Source organism: Lipophrys pholis (genome assembly GCF_963383615.2).
Source record: "Lipophrys pholis genome assembly, chromosome: 16".
Taxonomy (NCBI): domain Eukaryota; kingdom Metazoa; phylum Chordata; class Actinopteri; order Blenniiformes; family Blenniidae; genus Lipophrys; species Lipophrys pholis.
The window spans coordinates 15,385,882-15,401,529 of record NC_137634.1 but is presented as its reverse complement, the minus strand read 5'-3'; the positions used below and the strand labels follow the sequence as shown (position 1 = coordinate 15,401,529).

The 15,648-nt window shown below is 42.1% G+C and overlaps 1 protein-coding gene across 1 annotated transcript in view; it reads left to right on the top strand.

Moving 5' to 3' along the window:
- The window catches only part of LOC308121803 (rho guanine nucleotide exchange factor TIAM1-like), a 52,550-nt gene that overhangs the window by 15,130 nt on the left and 21,772 nt on the right, over positions 1–15,648 (top strand). The window contains exons 2-11 of the mRNA XM_080483316.1: positions 486–591; positions 2,411–3,069; positions 3,724–4,007; positions 4,928–5,200; positions 5,311–5,542; positions 6,258–6,430; positions 7,019–7,243; positions 8,672–8,857; positions 12,571–12,717; positions 12,918–12,992. Coding sequence (XP_080339442.1) covers positions 2,418–3,069; positions 3,724–4,007; positions 4,928–5,200; positions 5,311–5,542; positions 6,258–6,430; positions 7,019–7,243; positions 8,672–8,857; positions 12,571–12,717; positions 12,918–12,992 — 2,247 coding nt within the window. The 5' untranslated portion in view covers positions 486–591; positions 2,411–2,417. The remainder of the gene's footprint in view (positions 1–485; positions 592–2,410; positions 3,070–3,723; positions 4,008–4,927; positions 5,201–5,310; positions 5,543–6,257; positions 6,431–7,018; positions 7,244–8,671; positions 8,858–12,570; positions 12,718–12,917; positions 12,993–15,648) is intronic.

The window sequence follows — 15,648 nt, the reverse complement described above, 5'->3', positions numbered from 1 at the left end:
TTTATCAACGGCGCGTGTGCATGAGCCTCTCTTTGTCTACAGGGAAGAAAGGGATTCCTTCCCGAAATGTTTTGTGCACATGCCTGAGCATGTCTGCATGGTTTTGGGTGGCCAATGAGTTTCGGGGGTTAAGTTAAAAGAGATTACGTTTTCATGCGGGCTTTGTTATTTTGTTTTATCGTTGATGATGTATGTGTGCATTTGATGCATATAAAAGATTTCTGCTGTGTTCTTTAAACCGCACTGTTCTCGTATAACCAGTGTCCCTTTATTCCTTTATTTCTTCCTTCGTAGCCTTTCTTTGAACCCTACCTCACCTGCTTTATATGACATATCTGGCAGGTGCTCCTGTGGTGGTTTCAGAAGCACCTTCCCCTTCCTGTCGTCTCTCTTCTCCCTCTGCGCTGGTTTGACACATTGAGTTACTTTGAAGTTGGGAGAGCTCTGCTGTAAAACTTCTCTCTCTCTCTCCTTGTTTCTCTCAGGGCACACTGAGACCACCCTTTGAGGAAGGGCGGAGAATCATGCTCACGGCGAAAGATGACACCACATTGATGTGGGGAAGCTGGTGATGCGGCGGCACAATTATAGGTAGCCACAGATTTTTTGCACCTCAACTCCCCAAATCTAATTTGATTACACAATGAAATCTATCTGAGCCGTGCATATGTTTGCTTAGATTTGATTTTAAAGGCTTAATAGATGGAGAAATTGTTTTGAAGCGATATTCTGTCACTCTTTTTCTGCAGCATTGCCCACACAGACAGATGGAGTGGGTTTGATGATGTGTGATTCACAGAAAACAAACTGATCTGACAGCAGTTGACTCATCAGTTTCAAGTGCTTGTGTAACATGAGTTACACGAGGTTAAAGAGGCTGCTAAGATACATAAGTTCAACAGAGTACAGCTGAGGAGGATTTCTTTGATACTTTTTGCCTCCTTTGCGATTATGGCCGATGAATAAGTGCTGCAGCGTGAACTGTCCACCTTAGCAGATTGCTATTCATTAGTCTGGGATAAAACATTGAGCTTTGCAACAGACTGAAATTAAATTCAATTAGTTTTACAACACTCTTGCTTATTAGCAGGCCTTCGATGGTTACTCCAGAGTGAATGGACACCTACCCATGTTTTAGTTCCTATTTCAATAATTACGACAGATTTGATAACAATGCAGAAATGTCTTTAAATATTAGACTTTCAAACTTCTTGGAGGATGTGGTCACTCATTAATCATGGATACTTTCTGCCTCCCTCAGTTTATAGCACACTGCTATTATAGTCCTCCCCCCACCCCCCCAATTTCTCTGAAACATGTGACGTCAGTACTTTGAGTCACATTTAAAGTTTTCTGTTTTTCTCATTTCATTTGCATGACCTCCCTGCAGCAACTGGTGTCCATTGAAAGAAAATTACATTTCTGAATAAAAACACACTGAACAGCTGGAAAACACATGTTCTTGGCTACTAGTAGTGCTATTAATAGATTTTATACTATTCTCTAAGTATCGAGAATGTGAGGGATCTGTCATACTATCTCTCGATTAAACAGGTGGTAACTATGAAGTTCAGAGCGCTAATGCGTTTGGGTGTGTCCAAGTCTGTTTTTGCAATCTTAGCAGGTGGTTCCAAAGGGATTTACTTATTCCTTTAATCATTCATATGTGTCTCCTGGGTGCAGCAATGGCAGGTTCTTAGATGTGTTACCGCTGTCCATGAAGATGAATGTATCAAGCAGCAGTAGAGAAGACAGTCAGAATGAAATAAAAGTGCTTTCAACTGTGGTGTGATCCTGAGCCGTCCTGTCCTCATGTCAGGGATTAGTAATATTACAGTTCTAACAAACACATCTGTCCTTACTTGGAGTCATTCACAAATATCCTGCTGATTGAATCAAATCAGAGAATTTTTTTTTTTTACAAACAGCTCAAAGTGGCAATCTCTCTTGTTATTTTTCGCTAAACCCTTGTAATAAACAGGCAGAGTATTTTCAGGTAGTCAGGCTCTTGTCTATATGTGTTTCCATCTATGGGTGCGCAATGTACTTTTCTATTTTTGCATTGTGGGTGCCAGACAGGAAAATTATAAACTGCACCAGCTTGATACTTGCCAAGATACTTTTTCTGGCCTTGATGCCAAATATAATCTGGGACCCTCTGTGTGGTGCTGGTAATCTTAAAGTACACATGTACTGGACTAACTCTTGTTTAGTATTAGACTCAACATGAGGTTGTCATTGTCCCCATCAATAAATATAAGTACAGGTTTAACTCTTCTAGATTTGACCTCAGTGTTACTTTGTGAATATGGCATAGTTTCGTAAAGCTTTCTAATACTGTACAAATACATTGTGAACTTCAATGATAAAGGAAATATTGTCTCACTGAGAATCTTTTCTCACTTTGCAGTTGAATCATGGGAAATGTGGAGAGTCAGAATGGAGATAGTGGTTTCTACGGGGATGTGACGGGACATTTGTCCCGTAAACACACGTCCCGCTCACTCCGCGTCTCCAGCAAGCAGCCAATCACACGCCGCTCAAGGCACTCTTCCTCAGTCAAACAGGAACACAGAAATTCAGAAGCTTCCACTCGCTCGTCCAGCACCCCGAGCATCCCACAATCCTTAGCAGAGAGCGGTCTGGAGCTTTTCACTGAGACAGATGAGTTTGGAGAGTTCGGCATCAACCCACACTGGACACAACGTGTTGCAATGACAATGAGGCCGGAGTCTTATCAGCACGACGATGACCCCTTGGCTACGCCCACCCCGGAAACTTCAGAGGCTGACACCATCGCTCAGGATGGAGGAGAGGACTCAATGGGAGAGGGGGAGGGTGACGTTATGGGAGAGGAAAGGTACCTCCAGCGAATGACTGACGGCTCCAGAGAGGGAGGGAGTTTTAAAAAGAAGAGATCGAAATCGGCTGATATGTGGAGAGAAGACAGCCTCGAGTTTTCTCTGTCAGACTTGAGCCAAGACCATCTCACCTCCACAGAGGAGATGGTTGATGGAGGAGAGGAAGAGGAGGAGGAGGAGCAGTTCACATGCCCCAGAGGCGGCACAGGTGAGGATGGTAAATACACATAATGATGGTTGGATGGTTGGATGGATGGATGGATGGATGGATGGATGGATGGATGGATGGATGGATGGATGGATGGATGGATGGATGGATGGATGGATGGATGGATCGTCCGACCTGAAGCTGTTCAGGAAAGTTGTGAGAAAGGGGTTGACTCTGTGTCCTTGTGCACGTATTCAAGGGCGTTGATTTGACTCACTGTTTTGGTGATGAGGGGAAGGCAGGTGGGAAAAATCTCAGGCACTCACTGAGTACCGGGAGAATTATTTGAGAAAATCTGCTGATTGAAGGTTGGCTGCCATCCGTCGGTTGCAGCAGTTCACTTGATCACAGGGTTGTTAGCTTAACTGCAGCCGCAGGGGTTCAGCGTGACAGCAGGTGGTAGCTGGGAACTGCTCAAACTGCTGCCATAAGTGGCTGGCCAGCTCAGAGGAATGCATGGGAATGCTGCACACAAACACCGATTCACAATCAGTCTCACTGATTTGAAGGACGCAGATGCACATGGAGAAGGTTGAATGTAGCAAAATCATATAAAACTAACTGGCAGTAATACACTCAACCTCACCTTGGTCACACTTGCACACATGCAAAAAACACACACATCCCTGCAATAACCACCTGTGTACGTTTCAGGCTCAGCTGAAAGGGCATCGTCTCTGGACCATCTGTGCAGCCAGCAGAGTCCAGGCCTCAGGGGGCAGCGGAGTCGCTACGCTAAAAATCGCAGAGAAACTGAGTGCGATGGAGATGCAGAAGGGGAGGGGTTGATGTCTCCTAGCGAAGAGGATGGCAGTGGGTATGGAGCATTCACGCTCCCCTGCAGGCGCTCACACTGCCTCTCCGAGGGCCTGGTGGGACTCGGCATCCCGGCCCCACCGTGCCCTGCCTTCCAGGGACGACGTGCACAGACTACTCAGGTTTGATCAGCTTTCGTAAGCTTGTGAATAAGTACAAAAAAACAACAAAACTGTGGACTGGTGGAGAATATCCTTAATTTCTGTGATCTTCCGTCTTCTCGAAAACAGACAGCCAAACTTAGAATGATGGATGACTTTGTTTACTAGCCAGTGTCCAGGAAGTTCAAAGGGGTCCACAGACATGACAGAGGGCACCAGTTACTACAGAAATTACCATGTTGTTTACAGCTGCAGACATTTCCTGTGTGTGTTCGTGCTGTGCAGTTGTGTAGATGGAGGTTACATATAACACTTGGAAAAGTGTTCAATGCACTACACCATAGCATTTTGATAAGAAATTGGATGAATAAGTGATTTTACTTATATATCATAATTGTCATAATTTGAATAGTAAGTATTTATATAATGAACCAGACATTTCTTTAACCATAAACCCAGAAAGAATATGCACCTTTTGGGTAACGTATTACCAAAAGGGTTTATTATAAATTCATCAAGCGGGGGGGAGGGGGGGGGGGGGGGGGGGGGGGGGCTGGATATAAATAGACCAACAACACAGCAAAACAAAGACAAAAAGAGCTGAGCGAGTCTCAGTTTATTGAGAAAGAACCTCCGGCTCAAAGAAAGAAGCTTCCTTTCATGAGAAATGCATAGAAATAGTGCACAGATGTTGCAATGCACCAAGGCACCGAGCAACATGTATACACACAGAAATGTGAACCCAGAGAGCTCTTGTGTCGCCGGAGCTGTCAGGCTGATTTGAGAGATATTCTTGTATTTTGGAGACAGATTAGTTATTCAGGTCAGCGAGATTGTTACTTATTTCTGCCTGTTACCCAAGCATATCAGTTCAATATCTGCGCAAACAGTTTTTAAAATTGATGTATCGTTTTTCATTGTTCTGTTTTTCTGCACAACAGGACATCTCTGGCGTTTTGTGCGAGGGCAGTGAGTACGGTGACAGCGGGATCGATGGCGTCACTGCGGAGGTGGACGGTGATGGAGAATTGGTGTCCCGGCGGTGTAAGGCCATGTCGGCCTCTTTCTCAGTGTACTCAGCCACCGAGAGCAGTGTCTTCAATGGGAGCGACAGTGGGAGCAGCAGCACAGGAGGTGGAGACGGACGAGGTGGTGATGGATGCAGGGGAGGAGTGTATGAAAATTTCCGGAAGGAGCTGGACAATCAAGCCTGGGTATGTCTCGTTATGTCTGTTTGGGGACACATTTTGTTGAATGGCAGTCACGTTGATAATGGAGTCAACGTGATTCTGATTCCTTCGTCACTCAATCACTTTCTCATCAGACAAATCAGAGGCGTGACTGCACGGAGGAGGCTTGTTCTGCTGTGAGCGATGAGCAGAGCAGTGGCACGCTCAGCAGTGCGTATCCCTCCGACACTGTGATTGGCTGTGCACAAGGTACAGTCAGGAAAGCCGGGGCTTTGTCGGTGAAGAATTTCCTGGTCCATAAGAAGAACAAGAAAGTGGAACCTGCAACAAAGCGCAAGTGGAAACAGTACTGGGTTTCATTGAAAGGTATCACTAAAACCCGTACTTTTACATTAGCATTTGACAACACTGGGGATTGTTTCTGCAAATAAAATTAAGCCAGCCAGTTACTTTATTTAGTAATTAAATAACAAAAATATGTTAATTTGATAAAAAAAAAAAAAAGATTGATTAATGCATAATGTCACATAGAGATAAGGTTCTGCACCTGCCTCCAACATGTTACATCCCCTGTCTTCCATGAGACTGTAATCACATCAGTCTGCACACAGTCCACGCCCTTGGTTGTCACCCGCGCTGTCCTCTGTCACATGCCTCCGTGTGGCCACACATTTCCTCCCCTCAGCCTCGTCACAATTTAATTTTATGGCCAGATCCATGTCTAATCCAATCTCGTTCTCCAGAAATGCACAAGTTAGAGCATCTGGAGCTGCAATCCTGCCTGCCTTCACCATCCACCACCCACCAAAATAGAGGAAGCCGTCTCATCTTTCTCACTTTACACTCAGGCGAAGGCTGTATTGAAAAATAATAACGGCGGTCTAAATCATTGAGTTGAATCAATATATAACTTTAAAATGACTTGGTATTGACCGGTTGATTTATTTTAACACGTCATTCATCTTTCTAGTTAATTTTCAATTTAAAAGAAAGAAATACTTGATCTTACTCCGACTCCTGCAAGTAAATAATTTTCTGTCTTTTTTGTCTCTCTCCATTTGTCTTTTCGGTGTTCTTCAAGGCTGCACCCTCTTTTTGTATGAATCAGACGGCCGTTCATGTATCGACCAAAACAGCACCCCTAAACATGCGCTGTGGGCGGAGAACAGTATCGTCCAAGCCGTACCCGAACACCCCAAGAAAGACTTTGTCTTCTGCCTCAGCAACTCGGCGGGAGATGCTTTTCTCTTCCAGGTAAGAGAAGCCCTGGAATTTAAAACATGAGAATGTGTGTGATGCAACATTTCTGTGCCTTTCGAGAAACAAAGGGAGACGCATTTTAATAAAGACATACACTTAAGTTTGAATAAGCTGTGTATTCAGACTTTTTTGAATGTAAAAAAAGGATTGATAATACATGACAGACAGAGATGGATGGGAACAAGATGCTGATGCTGATGCTAATTTCCCAAGAGGGCGCTGGGTGTAGCGGCTTGACTACATGGCCTTTACCCATGTGTCGGAGATAAGACAGTCCTGTGTTGAATGTTTGTTTTATGTGTGACATGTTTAAAGGCCACACTGTCATATTGTCACAGTGATCCACCACACTGACCATTGTGTTTTGCTCCAATATGTCTGTTTATATTCAAGATGAGTCCACACAGTGACATTTAGCTCATGAAAGGGGAAATTAAGTGATAAATGATGAGATTGTAGTGACCAGTTTCCCCCCTGAGGCCAACATTGTAGTTCTTCCTTTATTTTTCTACTATTACCTGCAACGTCAAGCCTTCTTCAGTGATTTGTACCACGCTCTCTTTTCATTTTTGCTCTTGTCAGACATCAGGCCAAACGGAGCTGGAGAACTGGATCACGGCGATCCACTCTGCATGCGCTGCTGCTCTCGCTCGACAGCACCACAGAGAGGATACCGTGCGACTGCTGCGAACAGAGATCCGCAAGCTGGAGCAGAAGATTGACATGGACGAGAAAATGAAGAAAATGGGAGACATGCAGTTGTCCACTGTCACTGATGCCAAGAAGAGAAAAACCATTCTAGAGCAGGTACGGAGGCACAAAAGTTTTTTCTTTTGTTTCTCCCTGCTGAATAATGGAGGAGGTTACAAAGTGTGAGTGAGTTGTGTATTTTGAATTCAGTCAGCACCAGGGTGACTGCCAAAAAGTTTGTTTTCCACACAGTCATACTGTGTATTTGTGAAACTTTACATCCATGTGATGCTCTATTGTGACCTTCTAAGTTTCGAACCACACGTGTCTTTAGCTTCCTGTTGACTTGAGTAAAAACACCTGCGGGTGCTTTGAGATGAGCACCTATAAACTCGACCTCACACACGTAAAACGCAGCACTAAATCACCCTTACAGTGTGCCGTCATTCAGACAAAATGTTCCTTTGTAATATACCACAGATGTTTTCAAACATGCCAACTACTGTATTTAGAAAGACATGCAAGTGCAGCTGAAGTACATGCAATGCATATGTTTGCAGGTTTGGAAATCTAAAATGTCAAGTTAGTCTTTGTGTTTTGAAAAGAGAAAAAGAGTCAATGAAGTTTGAGGATGAATGTTGCTTACTTTCAATGGAAAATAGTTTTATTCTTATTCCATGCATGCCTGGAAACGTTGAATATTAAAGCAAATTGCATGCAAGCATTGCAAGAGAGTTTAAGAATGCAGTTATTAACAAACGGCCTTGCCTTAGCAAGTTTCTTTGTTCTTGTGTGGCTTTTGGTTTACGGTTAACAAAGACAGAAGCAAGCAGGAGGAAATATTTCGTGTCAATCACTTTGCTTACTATGAAGACGCATCAGGTCGAAAATTGGCATCAAAGTAGCATTAAAAAAACAGCCTGAACGTTGAGTCGTTGGTCATGCCATTGTTCGGCTTTGTTCAAGATGAGTATCTGGAACCAGTAAAATAACCGTACTGATTCACAAACCAGTGTTACGTAAACAGACATCATGCCTGAGGTCTGTACTGAGCAGCTGTATTAATTTAGAAAAAAACAAAAATGGTGGCAGGACTTATTGCTGTGTGTGTGTGTGTGTGTGTGTGTGTGTGTGTGTGTGTGTGTGTGTGTGTGTGTGTGTGTGTGTGTGTGTGTGTGTGTGTGTGTGTGTGTGTGCGTGTGTGTGTTTGTGTTTGTGTTCCACCTCCTACGGTCCACACTGTGACACATTGCACACAGCACAGCAGGTCAGCAACTGGTGGGGGTTGTGTTGGGTGAGTAATGCCTAACACGGGAGGATGCAGCACTCCCACATTTGACTCCTCCTGAAAGGACAGAAGAGTCATCTTGATAATAACGTCCAGTGACCTTTAATCTGTGTTTCATCCGTCTGTCCTTGATCCCCACTGTGATAAAATCTAGAGGCATTGATAGATGATTCTGATCCTGTCAGCAAAGTTTGCCCGTGGATGCAATTTCAATTTTGATTCATCATGCTGTTCTTCTGCATGTGTCTTCCTCTTAGATTTTCTTGTGGGAGCAGAATTTGGAGCGATTCCACATGGATCTCTTCCGCTGTCGATGCTACCTGGCCAGCCTGCAGGGTGGTGAGCCCCCGAATCCCAAACGCCTCCTGGGCTTTGCTTCACGTCCCACCAAACTTGCCATGGGACGACTGGGCATCTTCTCCGTTTCTTCTTTTCATGCACTGGTACGATTTTTAATTACACGGTCCTGGTTAACGATGCTCATCCTAGCCTGCTCTACAAGTTTAGTAATTTCATTCCTGACTGTAATTAGAGCAGCTTAATGCGAAACCCCATCTCGGGCCTTCATGTCTCTACATGTTCTTGTCGGCAATGTGTGAAAGGTTTCCAACTGTCGACCCTCGGTAAGAGCTCAGAGTGTGGGTGTGAGCATATTGTCACATACGCCTACTGAAAGCATAAATATCTGCTTGCCTTCAAAATGAACATGTAACCTGAGGTTGAAAGAAAAGCACCATAGAAAAGCATGGACATTTTCATCAGTTTTGCAGACTGGCTGCATTGTTTGTCTTTTATGAGAAATCTTCTCTGTGACAGACCAGGAATTAGCTCTGAAGGAAGGTGTTGTTTTGATTATTGAAGGACTGTCTGATGTTGAGTGATTGCCTGGGTCCAACAATAGCATCAGCAGTGGGATTCAAACCTGCAAACCTCAGAACACGTTAGTTTCTTCAACCTCTGATCCACCACTGTCCCGTCTTCTCAACATACATAAACCATTTTCATTCTCATCAAGTTTCTATTCAGATTATTTGTATTTGTATATTTGTAATTTGTTATAGTCATCAATTAATCATTTTTTGGGTTGCTTGTTGTTTAATCCAATTATTAGACATTTTAAAAGCTTGAGAAAACAAAACACTTGAGCCGTACACCCCTTGTTTTGTTTTTGGTTTTTTTTTAATTAACAGGACAAGACAGGTTTTTACTGCGATCAATAACCTGAGACACAATGTCCTCGCTATGCAACATTCAGATCATTCTCATACACGTTGTTCTCAAACCCGAGAGAAAAATGAACTGAGCACTGAGCCAATCGGTTCTTCTCTGTACTATTTCCAGCTGCAGCCTGTGGCTGAAGGCCAAGTCATTAGCTCAGATCTCTAGACAACGTTCACTGTCATCTGCAGCTCTCCAACAATGTATAGAATGACACGCTACCATAGATGGAATGATCTATATGCTGCACTGTTTCAGCTGTGTGCTCCGGGAAGCAAAGAGAAACAATCTTTCTGTCAGTTTCTTGCGAGCTGGCGATCAGATATTCCTGGCACACACATACACACACATGCGAAACGTTCAGACATCGACAGTGATTTTTTTTTTTGTGATTGGTGGATCAATACATACTCTGTTAGTAAGCTGCCCTCCCTGAGGCACTTTCCCACAAACAGGCTTAACACTCTGCGCCCCATGGCCCCCCTTTTCCTTTTACTGCCGACATCCTCACTTCCTTTGTTTATCTGCCTCCGTCTATCTCTTTCTTCTTTTTCCTATCAGCTCTGCTTCCTATCAGCTTTCTTAACCCTTTTATCTTTTCTGTCTCCACCATCTTGTTTTTTCCCCTCATCTTCTATCCCTCTTTTTTTCCACTTTTTCTTCATCTCATCCCTTTTTTACTACATATAATCCTCTTTTTCCCCATTTTACAAACCGTTGTATATTTCCCGCAAGCGACATTACTTTCTATGTGACTGAATTAAACCGAGACACATTATCTAAATTAAGAATACAACTTTGAAACTGATTATTGAAATGCAAAATTATTCTAATGAATTTATTCAGATGCCCTGTGGCGAAATTTTACCATTTCTCATTCATCTCTCAGCAATATTGTCTCTGCTAATAAAGGAGCATTAGTAATTTTTCTTTACTTTCTACATAAATTCCTTCCAACTGCTGGGGGGTTGTTGTGGGTAAGAGACCGTACGCAGTGCACACAGCTTACATAAGAGGAGCCTTGAAGACAGTTTGACCTATTATATTTGAGGTGTGCGAGTCCCATGATCAGTGACTGGTGAGGCAACAGCCTATATAGAAGGAAATACAGTCTGTGTGTTATGTGGTAATGTAAAGCAACATACGAGCTGCTCACAGTTCAATAGCTGAGTGTGAATTAACCCAGAAATGCCTAGAGTTCTTTGCGTTCACTCCTGTGGTAGGTCACTGAAGGAGATGAGAGGTTGAAAGCAGTATGTGTTTTAATATATACTGGGATGCTGAAAAAGTGTGTTTATATGAGTAGTTGTGTTTATAATCCTGTGTGAGCATTTCAGGCATGCTTTACAGAAGAGCACACACAGCCTTGACTGTTAGTATACACCATACATAATCTCATTTTTGGCGTTTGTTTCTGAGCACCACCCAAGCAGTACATTTTTTTTTTCACCGAGCCTCAACGGAGTATCATAGGTACATTACATTTTTATCATATGTGCAGTCGATATGATGGATGATTAACAGTGACTAAGATTCAAACCTGAAATGTATTGTGAATTGATAAAGATAAATTACAACTTCATAAGCTATATTTGCATTTGCAAATGAACATTTAAAAGTACTTTCATGCAATAATAAGCATGAAACAGTTCCGAGTCATGCACAAATTGTTGGTTCTAAGTGCAACACAGTGGTGTAGTGGTCTGCACTGTCGTTGGGAGGTCCAGGCGTGGATCGGGGGCTTTTCTGTGTGGGGTTTGCATGTTTCCTCTGTGTGTGATTGGGCACTGGGTACTGGCTTCCTCCCACAATTCAAAAACATGCTTTTGAGGTTACATTTTTAGATTTTAAATTGCTGTCAGCCAATAACTGGATGAGCAGTCTTAGTAAACATCTACAGTGTATTTATTTGGAATGACAAACAGAGGTAGAAGTAATGGATCGTAAATACTCACAATAGTGTAGTATTTTAAGGACAGTGACTTTAAGGGTTTTTTTTTATTCTATTTTATTTTTTTTTTCCAAGTGTGTAATTTCACTTATAGTTAATTGCTATTAATACCATGAAAATGACTGCTTCTTTTGAAATGATTCAAATATTCATCTTTTGACCTGTATCCCTGTTGCCAATAGAATCATTTTTGGAGGAAAGTTCTGGCTTTATATCGACATTTAGTTTGAAAACAAATGACAATTGGTCATTGTGATTTTTCTTTTGCTTCCTGTATTGTTTGCCTGACAAATGTAAGTGTAAATCTTTTATGTATTACAAATTTAAATCCCCATCATGGACAATGCATTCAAATGCAACTAAAAAGTAACACATTGTCTGATTAGTTGTTGAAAAAAGCACTTCAATGTATTTTTCTCAAATGTAATTGAGGACATTTAAAGCAGTGTAGCAGTGGTTGTATTAGGGTACACATTTTCAAACTTTTTGAATGTCTGATTTGAAGTAACCTATCCACAAATGAAAACTGAAATCAATTGGCCAGATTGTGAACATCTTTGCTAGAAGTTGTCGTGTTGGAAGGATTAAGATTCCGTCTTAATCCAATTTAACAGCAATAGCGGATAACCCCTGAGCAAGTGTCCCGCTGATCGGACTCAGTAAACACCTGGTGTACATTGATCACTGTAGAAGTAGGCTTATAAGCTTATTCTCAGATCTTCATCAATGTGATTAATCATAAAGTGATATCCACTTCATCTCATAATGTTCAAGCAAGAAATAAAGATTCCAAGCTATTCTGAAGTCTCTGATATCCAGTAAATGAGGGCATCTGCTAAGAATTATAGAGATTAAAGCCATCTAAACTCTAAAGGTCAGAATATTCAAAAACAAAGCTTTGAATTAGCTTTAGATGTACAATAATTAAGGTTTGAATGCCTTTCATTTTGACTCATGCTGCCTTGTTTTCATTTATCCCTGTCACAGGTGTCTGCTCGCACAGAAAGTAGCATCAGGAGGCGAAACCAGGCCATGCCTCGTACCTTCAGTAAACGCCGTAGCCGTTTCTCTTCCCTCTGGGGCCTGGACACTACCTCCAAGAGGAAGACCAAGGGACACCCTTCAATTGACCAGGTTCATACTGAAAACCTTCAATTGGCTTCCTAATTGTCACCATTTGTGATTTGTTGATGATTGAAGTCAGCTACTGATGAATTTAGAGTGTTAGAAGATTGTAGCTATTGATGTGTTGACTACGAGTACTTTTTTAGTGCATGTGCTTGGATGTTTTTAAGATTTATTTAACCTGTATTGTCTCCTCTGTGTGGTTGCAGGTGTTTGTCGATGGGCTGGAGCCTGTGAGAAAGCCTTTGGAGCGCATGTTTGAGGACTCCACCAGTGAGAAATCTGTAAGGGCTCCCAAAAACATATATAAGTTTAACTGCAGGGCTATTGTAAAATTGCATCAAGTTGTGTATTTAACTAGGTTAATATGTAAGTGAAGTAAGTCATGTCACCATTTCTGTTGGTATTATGTCCCACCCTGTAGGTAAAGTGATATGATAAAGGACACAGTGGGTGTTTACAGTAATAATCTTCTTAAGGATAAATGCTAAGTTCCTCCTCCCTGTCTTGGTTTGGCATTCAGACAAAGAATTAGAGCTTCTGTAACTGTAGGCTGCTTCCATGTCATTGTGTGCATTTCTCAAAAGCCCAGAGAAAAATCACTGCGGCATCTGATAAACCATTGTACTTGTATAATAGGTTACGGGATTCTTTAGACCCAGAGGCCAGATGCATTGCTGGATTTTCCACCTCTTTTAACTTTGACTGAGAGCCTTTTCTGAGCTCCACTTTTCATTTGTTGGGGAAGCGCAAAATCCCTGCACCCGTCCGCACCAGTGAGCTTATTTTGAGGTCATTTTCAAAGCTCTTGCTTTTAATATTTTCAGACATCTTCTTGTTTCCTCAAGGAAGAGTAATTAAAGGAATTTTGAGACTTATGAAATTTTAAAAGCTGCATTACTGCTATTTCATTGTAATCAAATGAATCTCAAGTTTCTGTGTAAAGCTCAAATGTTTTTTTTTTTTTAACATTTTGCTGCCTCTTCTCATATATGCATGAGTTAACAAATTATTTACTCCCAAGATTCAAATATTTACACTATAAACATTTTTGTTTGGAAGAGCATTCTCCATTATTCTGTGTCAACCGCCATAAATAATGCCATTATTCTTATCTTTATTTTATCCAACAAAATATTCATATCAGTGATGACAGATCCCCATTTTCTTTTTCCTCCAAGTGCTCCAGGCAACTCCCAACTGCATCATCTGCAAATGGGAATATCCACTAAAGGGGCATTTCTGTCTGCTCATCCCACAGAGACAAAATTGATCTGATATGTTCAGATCATTAGCTTTCTGATGTTTCAACCAATTATGCAGACATTTGCTACCAAAGACTCTGGTATTTTCACACCATCTGTGCATTTCTTGATATGCTTTGTTGATCACAATTTACATGGAAATGCAAATAGTAGTTACATTTCGTGAAGAATAAAAAAAAACAAAAACAGGGCTTAGTGCCACCATCAGACTGCAGATCTCCACTAGTGTGCTATGAACTGTAAAGGAAAACATCAAATTACCCATGGGTTGTGCAAGGACAAGCATGCCAGCTACATATTTTATAAGATTTGGTTAAAAGCATCAGAGATGAGGGAGTGGAAAGAAGGGCCTCCGTATGAACTCAGTAGACAGAAGAAAACTGCAGGAACGCCGTGACTGTGAATGCCCCCAGCGGCAAAATGAAAGATCCATGTCCTTCTGCTCATGCCCGGCTTCAGTTGGCAGAGTATGGGACGACTTTCAACTAATGCATAAGACACAACACGCTTCAGTTGGAAATGCTGCATCAGCGACAAAGATTTTGGTGATATAAATGAGCTTTTCCAGCAACGTTCAGTCCAAATGTTCACATCTGATGGAGTTGGACCAGCTGTAAATTTAGGTCTGGGGAGTCCCCGTGTTGACATGGGGAGGAATGAGAGAAAAGGAGAGTTTAGTGCAACACACGCCTCCACCCCCAGCAGAGGCATCCAAGATAGGCCAGGAGGGGAGCCAGATGGTGCCAAGCAGGGCTGGGAGTTCAGGGAGCTGGGGGAGGTAGGAGTTACGGACCCCCCAGTCTGTTGTCTGTCTGAGAAAATGCATGTGTGTCTTCACAAGTGCATCTGTCTGTATTTTCTTAGTTTGTGCAGAGATGTCCCTGTTTTAAGTTTATTTGTGAATACGAAAATGTGTTGTTTCAAATAATATCCTCTACTTTTGGTGTTTTACTTTGTCTCCGACAAACAGATTGACAAACGCACAGACACGGCCACTCTAAGTTCGATTTCAACGGGGACCACCGGGTTCGATTGTGAACTGTCAGCAGATTGTGTGGCATGAATGGAAGCTGGGGAGGAGGGAGCTGATGGAGTGATGTACAGATAGGGGAAAGGGCACCAGAAGGAGAGGCAGTGATTAATGGGAGGAGGACAGGATGGAGGAATGAAAGAATAAATGTGGATGCTGTTACTGGATAGCAGGAGATGTGTTACAGACAGGGTGAGGTCAAATGGAAGAGGTGAGGCAGAGAGGGGGTGAAATGGCCGCCAGATTGCTGGAGGTCAGACTGATGAGCTCAGAGGTTGCGAACTGAGGTTTAACCAGAGTACACACACATGGGTACATATGTAAAACATAATCAGGCAGAGATGTTTCAAGAGGCTCTCATCAGTTGAAATGAATTACATTTCCTAATCAGACCCTCACCAGTTTTCATCATATTAGAATAAGAAATAAATCCATGAGGAAGAGATAATGGCAAATTAGAGGGATTGCAGAATGATTTTAGCCATTTTAACTGTAGAAAACTGAACAGAACAGATTAGAATAGCTTTATTTGCCATTATATGGCTCATATAATTAAATTACAGGTGCTGCTCCCTTTGCTCATCAATAAAAAGTAGACACAAAGGCATGTAACATAAAAGTACACATAACATAAATATTTAAAAA